General features: G+C 35.4%; 1 protein-coding gene across 1 annotated transcript in view; it reads right to left on the bottom strand.

Annotated features, from left to right (window-relative positions):
• The window catches only part of LOC144956274 (uncharacterized), a 130,388-nt gene that overhangs the window by 66,439 nt on the left and 39,624 nt on the right, over positions 1-24,325 (bottom strand). Inside the window, exons 14-24 of the mRNA XM_078886738.1 lie at positions 20,180-20,377; positions 17,855-17,989; positions 16,379-16,485; positions 14,999-15,114; positions 11,971-12,146; positions 11,209-11,380; positions 10,842-10,950; positions 7,983-8,061; positions 3,522-3,757; positions 1,962-2,094; positions 1,095-1,232 (exon numbers count right to left, since the gene is read on the bottom strand). Coding sequence (XP_078742864.1) covers positions 1,095-1,232; positions 1,962-2,094; positions 3,522-3,757; positions 7,983-8,061; positions 10,842-10,950; positions 11,209-11,380; positions 11,971-12,146; positions 14,999-15,114; positions 16,379-16,485; positions 17,855-17,989; positions 20,180-20,377 — 1,599 coding nt within the window. The remainder of the gene's footprint in view (positions 1-1,094; positions 1,233-1,961; positions 2,095-3,521; positions 3,758-7,982; positions 8,062-10,841; positions 10,951-11,208; positions 11,381-11,970; positions 12,147-14,998; positions 15,115-16,378; positions 16,486-17,854; positions 17,990-20,179; positions 20,378-24,325) is intronic.

Genomic DNA, 24,325 nt, shown 5'->3' with positions numbered 1-24,325 from the left:
AAACAGGATGAATGAAACACTACAGATGAATGAGATGATGTGGTAGTGGCGTTGTTAAGATGAATCAATTTGATATATATATATATATATATATATATATATATATATAGAATTGAATCGTGTTTGATACAAATATGGTACGTATAGTGCTCGACCAAAGTCATGTAACACACAGTCCTGACGATGGCTGAAAAGGCCTGAAACATCGATGTAGACTGACTCCAACATTGTGGTAAATATTAAAATTATATATATATATCCAAGATAGCAGGTAAGTACGTTTTAATCTATGTATTTATCATTATTATTATCTGTATTATGATATTATTTTACACAATTACATTGTAATACCATACAAACTGTGGAGTGATCCTCATCCATATTGGAGGTTTCCACAAAGAAAAAATAAATTAAAATTTAAAAAATTGAGCTTTTATATAGCGCAATATCCATTAAACGTGCTCAAAGTGCTTTACAAGTGATCCCTGGCCAACATCAACATTTAACAGTCAGGACAGGACATGACTGTTAGGCGATATTACAATTTTTTCCGGACAGAGACAACGCTGTTAGTGGCCAGGTACTCATTTTACACCAGAGAAAGTTGAGAGAATGTGAGTAAAGAGCCTTCTCCAATGACTCAACTCTAAGCCGAGCAAGGCTTGAACCCAAGACCTTCCGATCCAAAAGCAAGTGTCATACCACTAGACCACATAGAAGAAGAAGTATCATCAGTCCAATTCTGAAGCCAGTATAATTTGTGCGGCTATGTGGTCTCGTGGGTATGATTTTGGATCGGAAGATCCTGGGTTCGAGCCTTGCTCGGCGTATAGTTGAGCCCTTAAAAAGGCTCTTTACTCACTTTCTCTCACAGTAGTCAGTGTGTAACATGAGTACCTGGCCATTAACAGTGTTGTCTCTGTCTGAAAAAATTGTAATATCGCCTTACAGGCGTCATGTCACGTCCTACATGTTAAATGTTGCTGTTGGCCATGGACCCCTTGTAAAGCACTTTGAGCACGTTTAGCGAATATTACCCTATATAAATGCTCTAGATGAGATAGTTGAAGATTTACCAAACCTGACATGCATACCTTAAGCCCTGGAGCATAAATAATGAAGAGGCCACTCCTGTAGGAAATGAGAGAAATTTTCATGCTCCATCCGTCCACTTCCTCTGTGTGCAGCTCTTGGCCTGAAATGGTGATGATCACACGAACACGTCGTCCAACCTATAGAAGGAACGAAATTGACATCACTAGTTAGCGCTTTGTTATTGATTTTTTTTTTAGATAGCCATTTTGGTGATTATTTCTATACTAATCAAATTATATTAATCAGATTATAAAATTTCAAGGTTAAAGATAGTTTTGTGTGTTGGTACGTTATATCCAGCTGGCGGATGTTGTGAGTATTTTATCTAGACCCATAACATCAACAGGGATAGTTTAGAAAATATTGAAAGTGCCCATCATCTCAAAATGGTTCTACATTGGGATGAACTACTTTTTATTCTTTTTCTTCTTCTTCTTCTTCTTCTTCTTCTTCTTCTTCTTCTTCTTCTTCTTCTTCTTCTTCTTCTTCTTCTTCTTCTTCTTCTTCTACTTCTTCTTCTTCTTCTTCTTCTACTTCTTCTTCTTCTTCTTCTTCTTCTTCTTCTTCTACTTCTCCTCCTCCTCCTCCTCCTTCTCCTATCCTCCTCCTCCTCCTCCTCCTCCTCCTCCTCCTCCTCCTCCTCCTCCTTCTTCTTTTTTTATTTTTCTTCTTCTTCTAAGAAGAAGGAGGGGAAGAAGAAGAAGAAGAAGAAGAAGAAGAAGAAGAAGAAGAAGAAGAAGAAGAAGAAGAAGAAGAAGAAGAAGAAGAAGAAGAAGAAGAAGAAGAAGAAGAAGAAGAAAAAGAAGAAAAAGAAGAAAAAGAAGAAGAAAGTAGATACAGAATACATATATGAATTGAAAACCCACCTCAATACTCTGCAACTGTAACCTGATAAGGCTTGAATTGGAGTTGATGAACCATTTACTCTCCCTTTCAACTCCATTTTGGTCGATAAATTTCCCATTGGATCCGTCAAACTTGAGTTTTTTGCCAGTTGCGCTGGAATTACAATAAATAAGTGAAAGTTTTGTAGTCAAGATAACAACAAGAGATGAAGTGAGTAGAAAAGTGCCAGAAGACAATAGAGAATAAAAAATGTATTTTTGGGGGACGGTGATGGGGTTTGAACCCGCGACCTTATTGGTACGACAACTCCGCCTGGCCAGTGAGAGCGTGACTCTTTCGATCGTGGATAGCTCATACGGTCAGGTTGATTAAATCAACCCTTTTTGTACATCTATGGGAAATAGCAAAGCTTAATTTCACTTCTAAATATTTTTTACAGCTAGTCAAAAAGTATGAAATTTGAGAAAAGTTACTGGATACATCTGACCATAACTTCATGAAAAACCACCCGATTTACGTCAAATAAAGATTAAAATGCTCTGGAGACTGATTATGTCATGCACTGGCACATATATTAGTTTAGCTGTTACCAGAAAAAATAATGGCAAAATTTAAATTTAAAAGAAATTCAGCACCACAGTAAAAAAGCTGAATGCCTTTAAAAAACCTTTTATATAGGGGAATTGGTTCAAATAGGAAACATATGTAGATTCCAAGAGCACACCGTCAAAGTACTTAGTTTGAAATCAATAAAAGTCTCATCTAGACACAAGCACAGATCCCAACTAAGAGGAATACACTCAAATGTTTACAAAGAAAATATATATAATATGTAAACAAAACAATACAGTGCATAACAGAGAGATGATTTGCAAGGAAAAAAATATCATCTCCCAAAACTCTAACTATACATTTGACTGTTTCCCTCCCAGCTAGGGTATCCGGCCAGGACCTGGACAAAACCAAGTAATCTTATTTCAAGACAAAGACAGAAAGCATGTTGGAAAACAGATATAGGGGGATAGAAGACACAGCAAGTACCTCCCTGCCCACTATGGGAGGTCAGGAACCCCACCCAATCTTCAGTCTAGACTTGAAGCACTCAACAGTGTGAGCATAATAAGTAGGCAGTGATAAAAAAATAAAAAATTATGCCTTTTTCGCCACGACATCGTAAGGTATCGTTGCCTAGACATTCCACGAAGGAATATAGATAATTCATCAAACAAGATGTCTGATGTCAACAGGAATCACCCATGTTGTCCAAGTGAGCAAATTGGTTACAATGCAATGCCTTAACCACTCGGCCACTTCGCCAGTGACAAGAAAATTAAAAATCAAAATTAGCATTTATATAGCGCAATATCCACTGTACGTGCTCAAAGCGCCTTTCAAAGGGTCCCTGACAAATAGCAACATGTATCATAAAGAACAACACATGATGCTTGTAGGCGATAATACATTTTTACAGACAAAGACAATGCTGTTAACGGCCAGGTACTCATTTTACACCTGAGTACGGTGAGAGAATGTGAGTAAAGAGTCTTCTCCAAGGATTCAACTATGCGCTATTGACTCACAATTCCAGGAGCATGACAAAGGACGAGCCTTTGAGGAGAACGAAGTCCATTTCATCAAAGTAGAATGGCGTGAGAGCGTGATGAAACAGCATGGTCACTCCCTTCTTGTAGTAGAATACACAGCCTTTCGTATTGCTCTTTATTCTGTCTTCCTCCACAAACTGTCCATCCTTCATCAGTCGTAGTGTGAATGACCGGTGGTCAATGCCTCCTGGTTGAATGGCTTTCACTATTTTCTGTGGAAATCAGTAAAAAATGTAAATGTGAACAACCATATCAAATATTATGCAATGATATGCAATGTGCGGCTATGTGGTATAGTGGTACGACACTCGCATTCGGATCAGAAGGTTATGGGTTCGAGCCTCGCTCGGCTCATAGTTGAGTCCTTGGAGAAGGTTCTTTACTCACATTCTCTCACTGGTACTCAGGTGTAAAATGAGTACCTGGCCGTTAACAGCGTTGTCTCTGTCCGAAAAAATGTAATATTGCCTAACAGGCATCATGTCTCGTTCTACATGTTAAGCGTTGCTGTTGGCCAGGGACCCCTTGTGAATACTGTGCTATATAAAAGCTTCATTTTGTTTGTTAAAAAAAAATTGTTTTTTTAATATAAAAGTTTATAGGTTATGGCTACATGCACAGAGTAGTGGGTCTGATAGCCAAATCGAACGCACTTCTGAGCTTGACTTTAGCATTGTTGCAATGGATGATGTCTCACATCTATGACTTTAACTCACTCAATCCTAGAGATTTTTGCTACTTTTCAAAATTGGAAAAAATGTATTAAAAATGAGCATGTACATAGATAGTTTTATTCAACTATCATTAACATGTAAAAACTAAAAACATTAGCTTTGATACTACGCCTATAATTTGTCTCAGAAAAATGTAATAAATAGGCATGGGGTAAAAAAAAACCCCCGGTAAACTACGGATATAGTCGGTGTTCGGGTTGAGTGAGTTAAGAATTTACAGATTAGAGAGCTTTTGACAAGTGTGACAAGTATGGCGTCATTTCACCACAACCAATCAATGTCTTATGTAAACAAAAAAAAACAAAAAAAAAAAACAAAATATTGAGCTTTTATTTAGTGCAATATCCACTAAACATGCTCAAAGTGCTTTACAAGGGGTCCCTAGCCAACAGCAACACTTAACATGTAGAACGAGACATGATGCCTGTTAGGCGATATTGAAATTATTTTTTTTTCGGACAAAGACAACACTGTTAACAGCCACGTACTCATTTGACACCTGAGTACGGTGAGAGAATGTGAATGACTCAAATATGCGCCAAGCGAGGCTCTAACTCAGGACCTTCCGATCTGAAAGCGAGTGTCATACCACAAGACAACATAACCGCACAACGCAAACGTTTCAAGGCCAAAATGAACATCAAGCTGATAGTAGTAGAGGCAGTGGAATGTGAACAGTAATCAACAAAATATGAAAACAACTACTCTCTCTCTCTCTCTCTCTCTCTCTCTCTCTCTCTCTCTCTCTCTCTCTGTGGCATATCACTTGGATGTAGCCTCCCACACAGTCCTTCGGAAGAAGTCTCTGTCTTGTGCCCATCTGCCACATTCCGTCACGCCGTTGTTGAGCCATTCCTGTATATCCTGTAGCCATCTTCTTTGTGGTCTTCCTCTGCCTCTTTTGCCCTCCGCCATGCCCTCCAGTACATCTCTCTCTAGTGTGTCGTGTCTTTTCAGGTGCCCAAAGTAATTGAGTTTCAGCTTTTTTATCTTACTCATTAGCAGGGACTTTTTTAGTCCTAGTGTTTTCATGATGTTAAACAACTACTACAATTTAGAAAATAAAAGAATAAGATACCAAACACAGAAACTTTTGGGCATAAAACCTTCTTCTGCCAGTTACGGAAAAAAATACAGTAGAATTGTTAAAACGAAAGTATTTATATAGCGTAACACCCACTTAACATGCTCAAAATGCTTTACAAGGGGTCCCTGGCCAACAGCATCACTTAACATGTAGCACGAGACATGACGCCTGTCAGATGATAATACAATGCTGTTAACAGCCAGGAACTCATTTTACGCCCGAGTACGGTGAGAGAATGTGAGTAAAGATCCTTTTCCAAGGACTCAACTATACATTGGTTCAGAGTGGGGCTCGAACCCAGGACCTTCCAATTCAAAGGCGAGTATCTAACCACAACACCACATAGTCACACTAAAACATTCAAATTGTTAATACATCCCTTTAAAACCAAACAGATGGCATTAATCGGGGTCCCAATAAATCACTTGGTAGAGCACTCACTTCACACACAAAGGTACCAAGATCGATCCTGAGTGCAGTCAAGATTTTTTTATGACCCCTCTGTCCACTCAGCAGTGAATGGGTATTGGCGGTTAGTGCTTTGCAATAGACTAGCATCCTATCCAAAGGATGACAAACAATTGCTATTGTTCGTTTCACGCTATAGAAACCGGGATAAACTCTGTCTCCATGAGCCCAATGGCTCCGAGGGACTACTTTAAATCCAAACAGACGACAGAAAAGTGTTTGGCATGTCCAGTTGACAAACAGGAAATCAAAATGACATTTATTCAACTTCCTGTTTGTTGACTTGATTTGCAAATTACTCCTCCTATCTGTATGGTTTAAAGATCTGAAGAAGGATTTTGAGCCTGAAGCATTTCGTGTTTGGTGTTTTTGAAGCTTTAACATTCATTGTTGTACATTATTTCTGAATAGCCAGCTTGTGGCAGAGAAAGAGAACGAGAAACAAAAGTAGAAAATGGTAGGGGCTGCCTGAAGCCGGTGATCGTGAAAATACTAATGAAAGAGTGAAACGGAGAGGCTTCGTATGGGAACAAAACAGAACAGAACATACAAAACGAGAAACAAAAAGACTTACAGTAAAAGATGGAGAGAAAAATCAAGGGAGTAAACGTGACTCATAAAAGGGGACAATACAAAACAAACAACGTTTTGGCCCTCGGTGTTAGAGTGGTTCAAGTGTGGGACAGTCTACCAGAGAAAGTTGTCAGAGCTGATTCACTTAACTCATTCAAGAACAGACTGGATAGCTATTGGAAAAACCAAGAAATCTTCTAGGATTACAAGGCTAGCATCACATTCTGTCTTCACGGTAATCTGCAACTGGAAGAAACAAAGATGACACTTGAATCCAGCAAAGAGGATCATTGCAAACCTGTGCTAGAAATCATCTTTTAAGTATCCAAGTAAGTAGTATCTTTGTCAGGAGACACAAACAAAAAGGCACAATTTGCCTGATACTGAATATATTCGTGTGAAGAATATGTGTTTGATTTAACCATGATTTTCGTAAACAGGTGCATGCGTAAGCTACTCGGAATAAAATGGATGAATAGAATTAAAAATGAAGACGTATGGAAAAGAACACATCAGAAACCAGTGGGAGAGGAAATGGGAAGAAGACGATGGAGGTGGATTGGACACACGCTTAGAAAGAACGACTCCACTATAACAAAGAAAGTATTGGACTGGAACCCAGGGCAGAAGATCAAGGGGAAGGCCACGAGGATCATGGAGAAGAATTAAAGAAGCTGATATACAGAGAAGTGATAAGACATGGAACGAGATAAAAAGTTAGCTCAGGATAGAGAAGGATGGAAACTGTTTGTCTGTGGCCTATACCCCGACCCAGGGTAAAAAAGGCAATGATGATGATGATGATGATGATGGATACAGAGAAGAATGGAAACTGTTTGTCTGTGGCCTATACCCTGACCCAGGGTGAAAAAGCCAATGATGATGATGATGATGGATACAGAGAAGAATGGAAACTGTTTGTCTGTGGCCTATACCCTGACCCAGGGTGAAAAAGGAATGATGATGATGATGATGATGGATATAAAGATAGATGAAAACTGTTTGTCTGTGGCCTATACCCTGACCCAGGGTGAAAAAGGAATGATGATGATGATGGTGGATATAGAGATAGATGAAAACTGTTTGTCTGTGGCCTATACCCTGACCCAGGGTGAAAAAGCCAATGATGATGATGATGATGGATACAAAGAAGAATGGAAACTGTTTGTCTGTGGCCTATACCCTGACCCAGGGTGAAAAAGCCAATGATGATGATGATGATGGATACAGAGAAGAATGGAAACTGTTTGTCTGTGGCCTATACCCTGAGCCAGGGTGAAAAAGGAATGATGATGATGATGATGGATACAGAGAAGAATGGAAACTGTTTGTCTGTGGCTTATACCCTGACCCAGGGTGAAAAAGGAATGATGATGATGATGATGAATATAGAGATAGATGAAAACTGTTTGTCTGTGGCTTATACCCTGACCCAGGGTGAAAAAGGCAATGATGATGATGAATTTAACTATTTATTTTTATGGGGGTTTTTTTTTTTGTTTATCTCCTGATAACGTCCAAGGGCTGAAACGTTGTTTGTATTGTGTTGTCCCGTTTTATATGAGTCAAACTTACAGTGAATCGTCTGGTACATTCTGAGCACATGGTGCAATGTAAACACGGCACGTCTGCCACCTTCCCACAGTAGTAACATCTAAAATGAATACATTTGAATGAATTAATAATAATAATAATAATAATAATAATAATAATAATAATAATAATAATAATAATAATAATAAAATAATAATAATAATAATAAAACAACTAACAACAACAACAACAACAACAACAACAACAATAATATAATAATAATAATAATAATAATAATAATAATAATAATAATAATAATAATAATAATAATAATATAATAATAATAATAATAATAAATAATAATAATAATAATAATAATAATAATAATAATAATAATAATAATAATAATAATTAATAATAATAATAATAATAATAATAATAATAAATAACAATAAAAATAATAATAATAATAGTATATAATAAAATAATAATAATAATAATAAAATAATAATAATAATAATAATAATAATAATAATAATAATAATAATAATAATAATAATAATAAATGATGATGATGATGATCATAATAATAATAATAACAATAATTATAATGTTGTTTGTTTGTTATTAAGCGTTTTACGGCGCTTGCAACACATTTGGGTCATATCAGCGCCAGAAAAGAAGAAGAAAATTAGATAGTAAAAATGTTCTAGACCGTACAATTAAAAGGACTTGAGGAAAAAGTAAGACGAAAGGAAATGGTTCAAATAGGGAACATGTAGATTCCAAGAGCACACTATCAGTGTACTTAGTCTGAGATCATCTAAAAGTCTCACCCAGACACCAGCACAAGTCCCAAAAATAGAAAAGCACTCAAATGTTTACAAATCATATGTTAAGAATAAAAATAAATAAGAGTACATAACAGAAAGATGATTTACAAGGAAAAAAATATCATCTCCCAAAACAATAACTATACATTCGACTGTTTCCCTCCCAACCAAGGACTCTGGCTAGGGTCAGGACAAGACTAAGTAATCTCATTCAAAGACAAAGACAGAAAGCAATTGAAAAAACATACAGGGGGATAGAAGATACAGCCTGCCCACTATGGGAGAATAATTATCATAAAAAAATATAATAATATGTCTTTATTGTCCTCAAAATAGTGGCAATTTGTCATTTGGTTACACATTTATAACAATACAATTTTATGAAGAAAATACATGACATAATATATTGACATATTGACACACACACACACACACACATACAAAATAACATTGTAATCATCATCACCACCATCGTATGAGCGTTTATATAGTGCATTTCTACAATTTCAACATGTACAATTGTATCTATAATCATTTATACATTCATCTGACTAGTCAGATGAAATCAAATTTTAAAAAAAAAACAAAAAAAAACCTAACAAACTTGATCATTTATAGAACACAACATCCACAAATCATGCTCAAAGTGCCTTGCATGTGGTCCCTAGCCAACAGCAGATGCGGCTTTGTGGTCTTGTGATATGACACTCGCTTCCAGATTGGGTTCAAGCGTCGCTCAGCTCATAGTTGAGTCCATGGAAAAGGCTCTTTACTCACATTCTCTCACCGTACTCAGGTGTAAAATGAGTACTAATGGCGTTGTCTCTGTCCGAAAAAAAATTATAATATCGCCTAACAGGCGTCAGTCATGTCTCATCCTACATGTTAAGAGTTGCTGTTGGCCAGGGACCCCTTGTAAAGCGCTTTGAGCATGTTTAGTGGATATTGCACTATATAAAAGCTCAATTTTTTAAAAATGATTTTAAGTCGGTTTGGATGAATTCAATCCCTCGAGGGTGTGGGACATCAACTCCTGGAAACTGGGAGAGAAGTTGCCAGGCTTTTCCACCAGCAAGAGGAGACATTGAGTGGCAGCCAATCGACTTTGGTCGAGAACCTGCTTAACAGCACGCTCACTACATCAGTGGGGACTTGCCACCTGTCCAACATGTACCCGTTGTGGTCAAGAGCCCGAAACCGCAGCGCATCTAGTTGATCGGTGCGTTGTGAAGAAGCTTCCAGGCAGGTTTGCGACGATGCACGATTGTGGTATCAGTGCTTCCTCCAAGAAATTGTCAAAAAGGAGGATTTTTTTAGAAGCCCGCCAACTGCCAACGGGGGTCTGGGGGCATGCTCTCCCGGAAAATGTTAAAAATTGACATGCAATTAGAGCCATTTGGAGCCACTTTGGCATCAAAATTATCATTTTTGTTAAGCACTCCAATAAAAAAATTTTCTTGAAATTTTCCGCGGATATTTCTCTTGGTTTTTGACAAGTGCGGATTTTTCACGGATCATTAAAAATGCTGAAATCAGCATAAAAGCGGAAAAGAGGAAGCACTGGGTATGGAATTTGCATCCTGAATAGATTGTCATAACATGGTAGTGTGGACACCATTAGAAACTTCTGCCATCAGCAGCACATGATGAGACATGACGCTTGATGACAAGGGGGTCCATAGGCTGAAACTTCTGAGCCTTGACCATGTCATGTAGAAATGACAACATACCTACACACACACACACACACACACACACACACACACACACACACAAACATACACACACACACACACACACACACACACACAACTACAAACCTTTCAGGTGGATCCATAGGCCTAAACCTCCTAGCCTTGACCATATCATGTAGAAATGAAAACACACACACACACACACATACACATACACACACACACACACACACACACACACAACTACAAACCTTTCAGGTGGATCCATAGGCCTAAACCTCCTAGCCTTGACCACATCATGTAGAAATGAAAACACACACACACACACACACACATACACACACACACACACACACACACACACAACTACAAACCTTTCAGGTGGATCCAAAGGCCTAAACCTCCTAGCCTTGACCATATCATGTAGAAATGAGGACAAAGCATTGTGGTAAGGGAAATTATGACGGGGAGTACACGAACCCTCTGAAATCAAAAAAATATTCAGGTGAGTTATGGAGATGGTTTTTTAATTGGAAAAAAAAAACAAGTTTACGAAATTGATATTGGTGTGAAGTGAGTGCTTTACCCTTTGATCAAAATTGGACCCCCTTGAGACGACGGGGGACATAACAATTTACTTACTTATCCAAAACAGCAACCACATGAGCTCTAGCCCTTCGGTCTTGTGCCTTGACGTAGAAGTTAGACGTCTGGGGATGTAATATAAGAATGACAACTTACCTCCGTGTTCTATGTTGGTGTTGTAGAGGAAATGTGCGTTCATCATATTGTGAGAGTTGCAGGCCCTGTGTTTGAAGGCTATGGCGTGGTAGAAGGGTAAGCACCAGGTGTTCTCCACATCCAGCATGTTTTCTGTCCGGGACTTGGCACACTTTGTACACGGCATTGTGTCCTGTTTTGTTTTTAGTTTGTTTATTTGGGTTTTTTTGGGGGGTTTTTTTTGTTGTTTTTTTTTATAAAAGGACAGAGACAAATAAATAATATATATTTATGATGTAAAGCAAATTGCCTGTCTAGAATTTATCAGACTCAACACTTCATCTTCCAATATAATAATAATAATAATAATAATAATAATAATAATAATAATAATAATAATAATAATAATAATAATAATAATAATATAATAATAATAATAATAATAATAATAATAATAATAATAATAATAATAATAATAATAATAATAATAATAATAATAATAATAATAATAATAATAATAATAATAATAATAATAATAATAATAATAATAATAATATAATAATAATAATAAATAATAATAATAATAATAATAATAATAATAATAATAATAATAATAATATAATAATAATAATAATAATGAATCATGTAACGTCACAGCTTTCTCAGTCATAAGACTCTTTATACTTTTACTCTCTCAAGTTCACATGAACAAGTAATCAAAAATTTTTGTTTGATTTTCACTCCAGTTGAATGTGATAGAGTTAGACTTTGTTCAAATCTTACATAAGCATAGACTTCCATCTTGTGACATGCGTAGTGAATCACAGAGCATATCTGATCATTGCAGGAGAATAGAAGAGTTCTAGCATCCTCTGTCGACTGGCGCCAGTCTTCCAACCCAACGTCTGCATCCATGTTGAGTTGAATAACCCGTGCTTGTACAACCAAGGCGGGTATTTCTGAAGAAAGGAAAAAAGTACAGAAAATAGATTGTAGAAAGTAATAAAAAGAAAAAATAGATTGTAGAAAGTAATAAACAGAAAAAAATAGATTGTAGAAAGTAATAAAAAGAAAAAATAGATTGTAGAAAGTAATAAACAGAAAAAATAGATTGTAGAAAGTAATAAACAAAAAAAATAGATTGTAGAAAGTAATAAACGGAAAAAATATTGTAGAAAGTAATAAACGGAAAAAATAGATTGTAGAAAGTAATAAACAGAAAAAATAGATTGTAGAAAGTAATAAACAGAAAAAATAGATTGTAGAAAGTAATAAACAGAAAAAATAGATTGTAGAAAGTAATAAACAGAAAAAATAGATTGTAGAAAGTAATAAACGAAAAATAGATTGTAGAAAGTAATAAACAGAAAAAATAGATTGTAGAAAGTAATAAACAGAAAAAATAGATTGTAGAAAGTAATAAACGGAAAAAAAAGATTGTAGAAAGTAATAAACAGAAAAAATAGATTGTAGAAAGTAATAAACAGAAAAAATAGATTGTAGAAAGTAATAAACAGAAAAAATAGATTGTAGAAAGTAATAAACGGAAAAAATAGATTGTAGAAAGTAATAAACAGAAAAAATAGATTGTAGAAAGTAATAAACAGAAAAAATAGATTGTAGAAAGTAATAAACAGAAAAAAATAGATTGTAGAAAGTAATAAACAGAAAAAAATAGATTGTAGAAAGTAATAAACAGAAAAAATAGATTGTAGAAAGTAATAAACAGAAAAAATAGATTGTAGAAAGTAATAAACAGAAAAAATAGATTGTAGAAAGTAATAAACAGAAAAAAAAAGATTGTAGAAAGTAATAAACAGAAAAAAATAGATTGTAGAAAGTAATAAACAGAAAAAATAGATAGTAGAAAGTAATAAACAGAAAAAATAGATTGTAGAAAGTAATAAACAGAAAAAATAGATTGTAGAAAGTAATAAACGGAAAAAATAGATTGTAGAAAGTAATAAACGGAAAAAAAAAGATTGTAGAAAGTAATAAACAGAAAAAATAGATTGTAGAAAGTAATAAACAGAAAAAAATAGATTGTAGAAAGTAATAAACAGAAAAAATAGATTGTAGAAAGTAATAAACGGAAAAAATAGATTGTAGAAAGTAATAAACAGAAAAAATAGATTGTAGAAAGTAATAAACAGAAAAAATAGATTGTAGAAAGTAATAAACAGAAAAAATAGATTGTAGAAAGTAATAAACAGAAAAAATAGATTGTAGAAAGTAATAAACAGAAAAAATAGATTGTAGAAAGTAATAAACAGAAAAAATAGATTGTAGAAAGTAATAAACAGAAAAAATAGATTGTAGAAAGTAATAAACAGAAAAAATAGATTGTAGAAAGTAATAAACAGAAAAAAATAGATTGTAGAAAGTAATAAACAGAAAAAATAGATTGTAGAAAGTAATAAACAGAAAAAATAGATTGTAGAAAGTAATAAACAGAAAAAATAGATTGTAGAAAGTAATAAACAGAAAAAATAGATTGTAGAAAGTAATAAACGGAAATGAATATTACTTACAGCTTCAAAAAAGAAGGGGAAAAAAATACAAAAACACGAAACCTTTCGGGTTCAAAACCCTTCTTCAGACAACAACACAAAAAAATAAAATAAAAACATAAATGCGTATATGTATCTCTTTAATCTACGGTACCTCGTGGCTCGAAGCAGAACGCCTAGAGCTCAATTGGCCGCTTGTTTGGATAAAATAAAAATAAAAATAAAATTCCCTTTATTCATCCTCAAGGGGAAATTTTTCTTTAGGGTCTATACTATTCCAAGGGAAGACTGGAATGACCCAGGCATCAGCCACAGTGCAGCACCGCAAAGTGAGCAGGGGCTAGGTGTGACTTGCTCAAGGCCACACAACGAGGTGGTAGTCGAACTCCGTACCTTTTGGGTATGAAGCAAAGCCGATACCACTGAGCCACACTGTTATTATAATATATAGATATAGGTAAATACCTTTACCCATTTTCTAATTTTTCTATGTTAGAATTTTTAAAGAAAAAAAAAAGTAGTCCTTCAGAACCATTGGGCCCATGGAGCCCCGAGTTTATCCCGGTTTCTATAGCATGAAATGGACACTAGCAATTGCCTGCTATCCTTTGGTTAGGACGCTAGTCTATTGCAAAGTACTTTCTGACAAGTCTAACTGACTCAGCTACCCATTCACTGCTGGGTAGACAGGGGAGTCAGAAAGAATCTCGACTGCACCCAGGATCGATCTCAGTCCCTTTTTGTATGAAGCGAGTACCCTACCAACTGAGCTATCTGAACCCACGTTAGAATTAAAACAGCATCTTTAAGCTCGGTCACCAACATGCTTTTGACAAGATTTGAACCCACAGCACTAGAACTCACACACATGTGTTATCCATTCTGGGAATCTTTTAACCTCGTTTTCAACATTCAACATTAAGCTTTTATATAGTGCAATATCCACTAAACATGCTCAAAGCGCTTTACAAGGGGTCCCTGGCCAACAGCAACATGTAGCACGGGACATGACGCCTGTTAGGTGATATTGTAATTTTTTTGGACAGAGACAATGCTGTTAACGACCAGGTACTCATTTTACATGCGCACCGCTGAGGATCGTGATTCGTGGAGACAGATGACCGGCAACATACTCAAGAGTACAAGCCACGATGGAGGATGATGACAGTGAGAGAATGTGAGTAAAGAGCCTTTTCCAAGGACTCAACTATGCACCAAGCGAGGCTCGAACCCAGGACCTTCCGATCCGAAAGCGAGTGTCATACCACAAGACCAAATAGCCACACCTCGTTTTCACTTACTGCTCATATTTTTCCCTTTCAGAGGCAACATTTCCACTTTGATGTCAACCAGTCCTTGACGCACGAGGAATCCTGTTTTCCACAACAGAAGAGGGCGATAAATGGAAAGAAATGACCTGGGTAGGTATTGAATGGTAAAGATAAAGTCATAATTTTGATGTGTAGACATCTAATAATAATAATAATAATAATAATAATAATAATAATAATAGTAATAATAATAATAATAATAATAATAATAATAATAATAATAATAATAATAATAATAATAATAATAATAATAATAATGATAAAAATAATATATATTTTATTCATCCAAAAAAATGGAAATTCGTTTACAGACGTGGCATGCATAAAAATGTATAAACACAAAGTTGAGAATCTATGGCAACAATGTATATTTATGCACAAAAATGGAAAAAATATACAATATATAGATGTTACATCTGTAACATGTATTGTAGTTGTTTGGCTGTGTGTCAATGTAGTTGTTTGGCTGTGTGTCAATGTAGTTGTTTGGCTGTGTGTCAATGTAGTTGTTTGGCTGTGTGTCAATGTAGTTGTTTGGCTGTGTGTCAATGTAGTTGTTTGCCTGTGTGTCAATGTAGTTGTTCAGCTGTGTGTCAATGTCGTTGTTTGGCTGTGTGTCAATGTAGTTGTTCAGCTGTGTGTCAATGTAGTTGTTTGGCTGTGTGTCAATGTAGTTGTTTGGCTGTGTGTCAATGTAGTTGTTTGGCTGTGTGTCAATGTAGTTGTTTGGCTGTGTGTCAATGTAGTTGTTCAGCTGTGTGTCAATGTAGTTGTTTGGCTGTGTGTCAATGTAGTTGTTTGGCTGTGTGTCAATGTAGTTTTTGGCTGTGTGTCAATGTAGTTGTTTGGCTGTATGTCAATGTAGTTGTTCAGCTGTGTGTCAATGTAGTTGTTTGGCTGTGTCTCAATGTAGTTGTTTGGCTGTGTGTCAATGTAGTTGTTTGGCTGTGTGTCAATGTAGTTGTTTGGCTGTGTGTCAATGAAGTTGTTTGGCTGTGTGTGTCAATGTAGTTGTTTGGTTGTGTGTCAATGTAGTTGTTTGGTTGTGTGTCAATGTAGTTGTTTGGTTGTGTGTCAATGTAGTTGTTTGGTTGTGTGTCAATGTAGTTGTTTGGTTGTGTGTCAATGTAGTTGTTTGGCTGTGTGTCAATGTAGTTGTTTGGCTGTGTGTCAATGAAGTTGTTTGGCTAAGTATGATTAAGTTAGAGTTCTTGGAGTTTACAGAGTCATTATGAGGGAAGTGACGTCATGACTATTGAAGCCAATTGGAAATACGCTTTGAGGTTTAGGCGAAAGATTCTACATTTTCCCACCATTTACCACTTATCATTGACATTGACCTTTTCTTACCTAATGACCTTTGACATGAGTCCAGGGGGCGCTGTAGGCATGAGGTAGTAAAAATGGTTGGTTTGGATGATCCGTGACTTGATTCGATATTCTGGCCAAAGAGTGGGCTGGTTGAAGAAGGGGGGGTGGGGGGGGGGGGGGGAATTGAGGGGGGGGGGGAGGGAGAAAAGAAAGGTTAAGAATTTATACACCACTGTACTCTGAATAAAAATGCGTATCTAAAAATTTTGGCCAAAATATTCGTCCTTCAATTATTGATCAAATAAAATGATGACGATCATCTTGTAAACAAAACTCAAACCTGGGACTTCTGTGAAGACCTCCATGAATCAGCCCAAATCGTAACAATTTGGTTTATCAAAGAATATTTGATCCATTTTAACGTCCTATAATATACAAATATCAGCATACAATTTCTTTTTTTTTTCAATCTTCATCCAAATTTTGATTTTGCACAATTTTTAAAATACGGAGAAATAAATAAATAAGATGTAATGTAATAATTACTTCATCCAGTAGGCAGAATGTACACATCTCTAAGGCGCTACACATACACAGACAATAGGCAACACAAAACACAATTACAATTACAATTGAAAAGCCTGCCTGTTTAGAAATGTTTTCAAAAGTTTCCTAAAATCACTGAGCTCAGGGGGAGTGATACTAGGCTGCTAGAAGCTGTGGACTGTAAAAAGTAATAAACAAAAATTAATATAACAGCTCCAAAAAAGAACAAAATCTTTATTTCATTGTTGGCTGAAGAAGGGTTTTGAGCCCGAAACGTTCCGTGTTTGATATTTTGTTCTTTTTTGAAGCTGTTATATTCATTTTTGTTTACTACTTTGGAGCTCAGGGGGGTGTCTTTGATTTCTTAAGTCTAATTTGCTGTTCCATATTTTTGGTACCCCGACAAATTTTTCAGTTTTTCAGATTCCCCATTTTTAACTTCAATGGGAAATTGTGTCTTTTGGATCGATTCTACGGGGAAACTGGAATAATCCAGGCATCATCAGCAGTGCAGCACTGCAAAGTGAGTTGGGGCAAGGTGACTTGCTCAAGGCCACCCACTGCAACAGGTAAATGGCCATGCCTCTAAGTCACTCAATCTGTTTTGTTATGAAAGTATGCGGTTATGTATTCTTGTGGTATGACACTCGCTTTTGGATTGGAAGGTCCTGGGTTCGAGCCTCACTCGGTGCATAGTTGAGTCCTTGGAAAAGGCTCTTTACTCACATTCTGTCCCAGTACTCAGGTGTAAAATGAGTACCTGTCCGTTTACAGCGTTGTCTCTGTCCGAAGAAAAATTGTAATATCGCTTAACAGGCATCATGTCCCATCCTATATTTTATATGTGTTGCTGTGGCCAGGAACTCCTTGTAAAGCGCTTTGAGCATGTTTAGTGGATATCGCGCTATATAAAAAGCTCAATTTTTAAAAGGCTCCAAAAAGTAACAATTTATAAGTCAATGGACCTACCAAACATTCATGTTTATAGGGGACATCCTTCCATCGGACAAACACATTCTCATTCACCCCGTCTGCCTGGTAGTGTTGTGGTCTGAAGCAAAGCAACATTCCTTGACGCTTGAGCATTCTCAGAACATCTTCAGCCTGTAGAGTTACAGGTCGTCGCTTAAATTTACTATAAATACTCATTATCATTAAATAAGCTATAATAGGCCATTATTTTATTCTTATAATAATAATAATAATAATAATAATAATAATAATAATAATAATAATAATAATAATAATAATAATAATAATAATAACAATAATAATAATAATAATAATAATAATAATAATAATAATAATAATAATAATAATAATAATAATAATAATAATAATAATAATAATAATAATAATAATAATATATAATAATAATAAATAATAATAATAATATAAATAATATATACTTTATTCATAAAAAAAAATGGAAATTCGTTTCAGACGTGGCATACATAAAAATGTATAAACTCAAAGTTAAGAATATATGGTGTCTTTGGACATTATGGGCGATTCTTGTCTATTTTTGGTGATTTCTTGTTTGACGGATTGTCTATATTCCTTCACGGATTGCATGGGCAATGACATCTAACAAGGGTGGAATTTTAATAATTATATTTAAAAGCAGTTTAGAAGTTTATACAGACTTATTTGTATCCAATCAACGCAAAACATGTTCTTGGTTTGTTTTTTTGTTTTTGGGGGGGAGGTGGGGATTTTTTTTCAGGGGTTGGGAGTGGAGGTGCATTGAAGATAAGCACTATTATCTTTGTTGTTGTTTTTTGTTTCTAAGGTTTTTACGCTGCTTGCAACACATTTAGGTCATATCAGCGCCAGTACAAAGATGATCATTGGGATAGCAAAAGTTCTGGAATTAAATTAACGCACCCAGAGTAAAATAATCCGATTTCTCCTCAGCAACAAAAGATACAACCAAGGATATACGGGCCACAAAACAGCGTTCGAAAGTAAATCGGGACCTCCAAGGGATATCTGAGCCCGATTGTTCACAATATCTTAAAACCACTTGAAAGAAGTTCGAAAAGTCATTCCAAACCAACGATCTATAAAGAATGCATCCATAGGAAAACTTCTATGCAGATGTGTCGATTTTATTGGATCAACAGCAAATATTACGACTTAAATCAAAATACCCTAATAATATACCTAAGTCATGCCAATAAAACGATTTAAACAATATCGAGGATCAAAAGAATGAAAGAACACAGAAAGTCGCTCACTAATTGAGACACGAGGATGTACAAAGATAAAAACAGCTAATCAAAGCCGCATCAGTAAAACTCACCAATGTATGGATTAGAGGTGACAAAAATAAAGAGAAAAACAAACTGAAAACTGTACGTGTCTTGTAAAACGGTATTCTTATAATGCGGCACTTGGGCGTTGAAAAAATCCGAAGAAGAACTTGGATGCCTTCCATCGCACAACAGCTAAGAAAGGTACTGGAACATCAAATACCCAAAAAGTCTCAAAGAATACACTCTATAAGATCACATAAGAATAGACCAATTCCCTTGACATTTTATTCATCACGATTGGCAACTTTCGGTTCACGATACTACGCAGGGACAAAACATACCAGCTAACAAGCCATGTCGGGATAATTCCATAAAACAGGAACCTTTTCAGAGGAAGACCGATCTAACACTCCTGTGATCCAAACAAAAACCTCACAACACTGACAAAGCATTAGTCTTCTAACGTTGGGGGACCTGAAAATTCTTGTAACTAGCAGTGGACGGCAATATTGAGACACCTCACACAGGAAATAGTGGAAACAGCCAAGGCGACCCGATCTTTCGGTCGAGACGCGAAAGGCATCTAAGTCAAGTCAAGTCAAGTCAGAGAAAGTAAGACAAAGGAGAACTGGGAACAAATAGGGATCAGATGCAGAATCCAAGAGCATACCATCAATGTACTAAGTTTGAGATCACTTTTAAGTCTCAACCGGACACAAGCACAAGATTGAACAAACAGGAAAACACTCAAATGCTTAAATTATACATTCAAAATAACAAATATAATAATACATAACAGAGAGATGATTTAAACAGAAAAAAATATCATCTCCCAAAACAATAACTATGCATTTGACTGTTTCCCTCCCAGCCAGGAATCCGGCCAGGGCCAGGACAAAAGCAAATAATCTCATTCCAAGACAAAGACAGAAAGCAGTTGGAAAACAGATATAGGGGAGGGTAGAAGACAAAGTATGTACCTCCCTGCCCACTATGGGAGGTCAGGAACCCCACCCAGAGAATTATAATGATGTACCTGTCCATTGATGTTGTTCTCCTTCATTTTAGCATCTAACGAATCTCTGGTCCATCCCGACACTTTGGCTCTAAAGCTGTCGATCCACACTTGGACAGGAGGGTTGTCCATCTGGACCAAACCACACACAGATTCATACGCCTGCAGGTCGGTAGAACACAGGAATTTGTTGTTGCTCACAGCGCACAGACTGACACCCTGTTTAGAAAAGAAAACATGAATGAGCGGGTATGAACGAAAAGCAGAAAACTTAACAACAAAATTAAATAAGTTCAAAGGTCAAATGTAATCTATTGTCTAAATAATTGTTACATTTGAGAAGAAAGTGTAAGGTAACGTAATAATCAATTTATACCGCACAGATTCCACAAATTGCTCTAAGGCGCTACACATACAAAGACAACAGGTATCACAAAACGCAAATGTGACCCGACATCTCAAAACGGTATTATGTCGGGATGAACCAGACGCTAAAAAGTCTGATTACAGCTAAACTGGTCAAACATTTGAATTGTTGATATTTAGCATTTTAGAATATGATATCCATTCTCCTAAATAAAGCCTAAAAGTTCCACGTCAGTCTGATATTCCTGGCTATAACTTCAATTTTCAGCTTCTTAATCATCCCGACTTAATACCGTTTTGAGGAGAGGGGTCACAAATACTATTACTACCCTAAAGCCTCCCAGAATAGGAATATTTCGAAAGTTTCCTAAAAATGTTGAGCTCAGGGGCGTCTTTGGTTTCTTTATCTAATTTTTCCCCCATAATTTTGGGGCTCCTACAGAGAAAGATTTTTAGCTAGAGATAATTTATATATGTAAACTACAAACTGAGAGCTCAGTTGGTAGAGCGCTTGCTTCACACACAAAGGAACCGTGATCGATCCCGGGTGCAGTCGAGATTTTTTTCTGATCCCCTTGTCCACCCACAAGTGATTGGGTAGCTGGGTCTGTTATATCTGGCTGAAAGTACTTTGTGGTGGACTAGCATCCGATCCAAAGGATAGCAAGCAATTGCTATTGTGCATTTCATGCCATAGAAACCAGAATAAACTCCGGCACCATGGGCCGATTGTGCTCTGAAGAACTACTTTTTTTTTTCTTTTTTTACCAATAAGATAAGATAAGATAAGATATACTTTATTGATCCTGAATGGAAATTATCATAATGTTACACATCATTCATCGTATTATTAGCACAGATTTATACACTGTCATGAACTAAGGGATGAAAATACGAAGCTAATTAAAAGCAAAACAAACATCAAATATATTAAAATAAAATAAAATATCCATAAAATAAACAGCAATACTCTTTAACAGTCGTAACGTCACTTCCTTCCTAATGACGCACGGTCACTTAGTAACACTGGCTATAAACTATCGGAACAATACGCCCGTATGAAAGATTTCTCCGGCGAGCATAAAAGCGTTTCCAGAGGAAAAAAAACATAAATTTGATCATGTTTTGACTTTTACACATTCTGATCACAAGGCATATGAAAAGTTCTAGCCAGCATGAAGAATAAAAAGTAATGATTTTCTTTGTTTAGAACCAAGATGGCCGCCGTTGATGGGCGGCGTGACATCAGACTACTGAATCCTATTACACATTGGATCAACATTCAGTTTGGTACGGGTATACGACGATGATGTAATGTTTTTGTTTGTTTTTAAGGGTTTTACGGCGCTTGCAACACATTAAGGTCATATCAGCGCCAGTAAAAAGGAAGAAAATGGGATAGTTCTAGAATTACAATTAAAGCAACCAAGAAAAGGTAAGACAAAGGGGAATTGGTCACAGTAAAGGTTGTTCACAATTATCTTATTAAATTTTATTTTATTAAGAACTGAATTCATCTCACTCCAGTTATATTTCAGTAGGCTTAGATAAACTTTACCTTCTAATATTAGATCGTCTTTCCTTTTATAGCCTTCCCTCGAATTAATTTCTAATTAGTGAATACTTTTCGTTCTACATTCTGTCACGTAGCCATTTATTATAAAAGCTGATAGGTCTAACATTTGACACTCACTTTCTCTCCACAATCTATGCCGGACGGCCAGTCACTCTATTCCTATATATATACTGGAAGATTTTTATCTTTTGGGACTTTGTAGATATTATATCTACACCATTAAGACGCCGGAGCTTTTAACTTTGATTGTATAATCTTCAAGGATCAAACCCAAGCCCGCTGTACTACACTATAACCTCTTACCAATTGCCTGGAAGTGGAATTTTACGAGTCCAATCCTGTTATCAGAGGAATAGATCATCCAAGCCCATCAACTGCCTGGAAACGTAAACTTACGAACCTGACATATTATCATAAGTTACGTAAAATATTCATATCTCTATTTGTAACTGCCACGATCACTGTTTATCTCTTTTAATTAAATTTCATCATTATTTTTATTTCATTGTAAACAAATCGTTAATTGTTTTTCATTTATAGTAACTAGTAAATTCTGGGGCCTCATTCTACATATATCTTTATGCATAGTCGAGTAGCTCTTTACTCACTTGAGACCATGACATTTTGGAGGGGACACATATAAAGAATTGAATTTATTTAGTTACTTATATCTATTTCATCTAACCTTAAAGTTTAAATTGTAAAACTCTTAATTGCCCCACTTGATCATATTTTAATTGAACTCCCTATTTACAGGATTAATTTTTTTTCTTTTTCATTTCTTCATTTAAATGGAATAGCAATTTATCCATTCATTCTTTCATTCAAATTGAATAGCATTTTATTGATTCATTCCTTCATCCATTTATTCATTTATAAATCATTCATTCATTCATTGTTCATTCATTTATTTATTCATTCATTCATTCATTCATTCATTCATTCATCCATTCATTCGTTTATTCACTCATTTATCCAATCATTCATACATTTATTCCTCCCTTCATTCTTTCATTCATACATTATCCATTCATTCATTGATCTATTCACTCAGTTTTTCATTCATTCATTCATTCCTTGTCCACTTTGTTATTATATCACTCATTTCATTTTGTTGTTTGCCTCATTCATGAATTGTTTTCAATATGTTTACATTCCATAACGATTCATTCACCTATCATCCAATCACTCAGTGTTGTGAACACATTTTGTAACTATTGTAAATCTTACGATATTTTATTGTTTTGTATTTCAGACATCACTGTTAAACACTCTTCAATGCCTAATTACAATTGTTGAACAACCATTGAACAAGAGAGAGGTCCCAGCCACGAACTGAGTTGGTAAATATATCCTTCATTATTCTCTTTTACATGAGTTGGGCATCACATAGTAACTATAGACATCGTGATTTGTTTTGCATAGTGATTTGTTTTAAATGCATTTTTGGCATACTACTGTTACCGAAAACCACTTATATATTATGTTCTGAAAAGTGAGTCTTTAAAAACTAAATAATAATAAAAGGAGTCTACTAGCCGTCGTGTTATATTTAGTGATAGATAACTTGGGATTATTTTGGCATCCTATTATTGTTATCACACTCTAGTATATTAGCGTCATTGCGAATAATTGTACACAAACTAACGACGAGTCACACACATTGGTGATACATTTTTCGTAGTAACATAGTTTAGAGTACACGCGATTGACACATTGTTATTGACACAAGTCATAATAACTCCGCATTGTATTGACACATTGCTTTATAAGATATAACGATAAAAGGCATCAAATTCAACATACATAATAAGTTGAAATAAGAGAGAGAGATTTCTAAAAATAGAACAGTTCATTCCAGTAAGTGTAAATAAATAAAACAGTCAGTAACAGTATCCTGTCAATATAATATATATAAAATATCGTAACTAATTTATTGCAACATGGAAGCATATAAAAGATACTTAAGTCTCGCAAAGGACTTAGAAATACCCCAGGAAAGAATATTTTCATGGTGCGAAGAGAAAGTAAAAGAAGAAAAAGAACATGAAGAAAGAATTCGTAGAGAAGACAATGAAGAAAGAATTCGTAAAGAAGAAAATGAAGAAAGAATTCGTAAAGAAGAAAATGAAGAAAGAATTCGTAAAGAAGAAAAAGAACACGAAGAAAGAATTCGTAGAGAAGAAAATGAAGAAAGAATTCGTAGAGAAGAAAATGAAGAAAGA

This window comes from Berghia stephanieae, chromosome 11 (assembly GCF_034508935.2).
Source record: "Berghia stephanieae isolate SIO BIC M18660-M18661 chromosome 11, UCSD_Bste_1.3, whole genome shotgun sequence".
Taxonomy (NCBI): Eukaryota; Metazoa; Mollusca; class Gastropoda; order Nudibranchia; family Aeolidiidae; genus Berghia; species Berghia stephanieae.
This window is presented reverse-complemented; position numbering and strand designations above follow the sequence as displayed.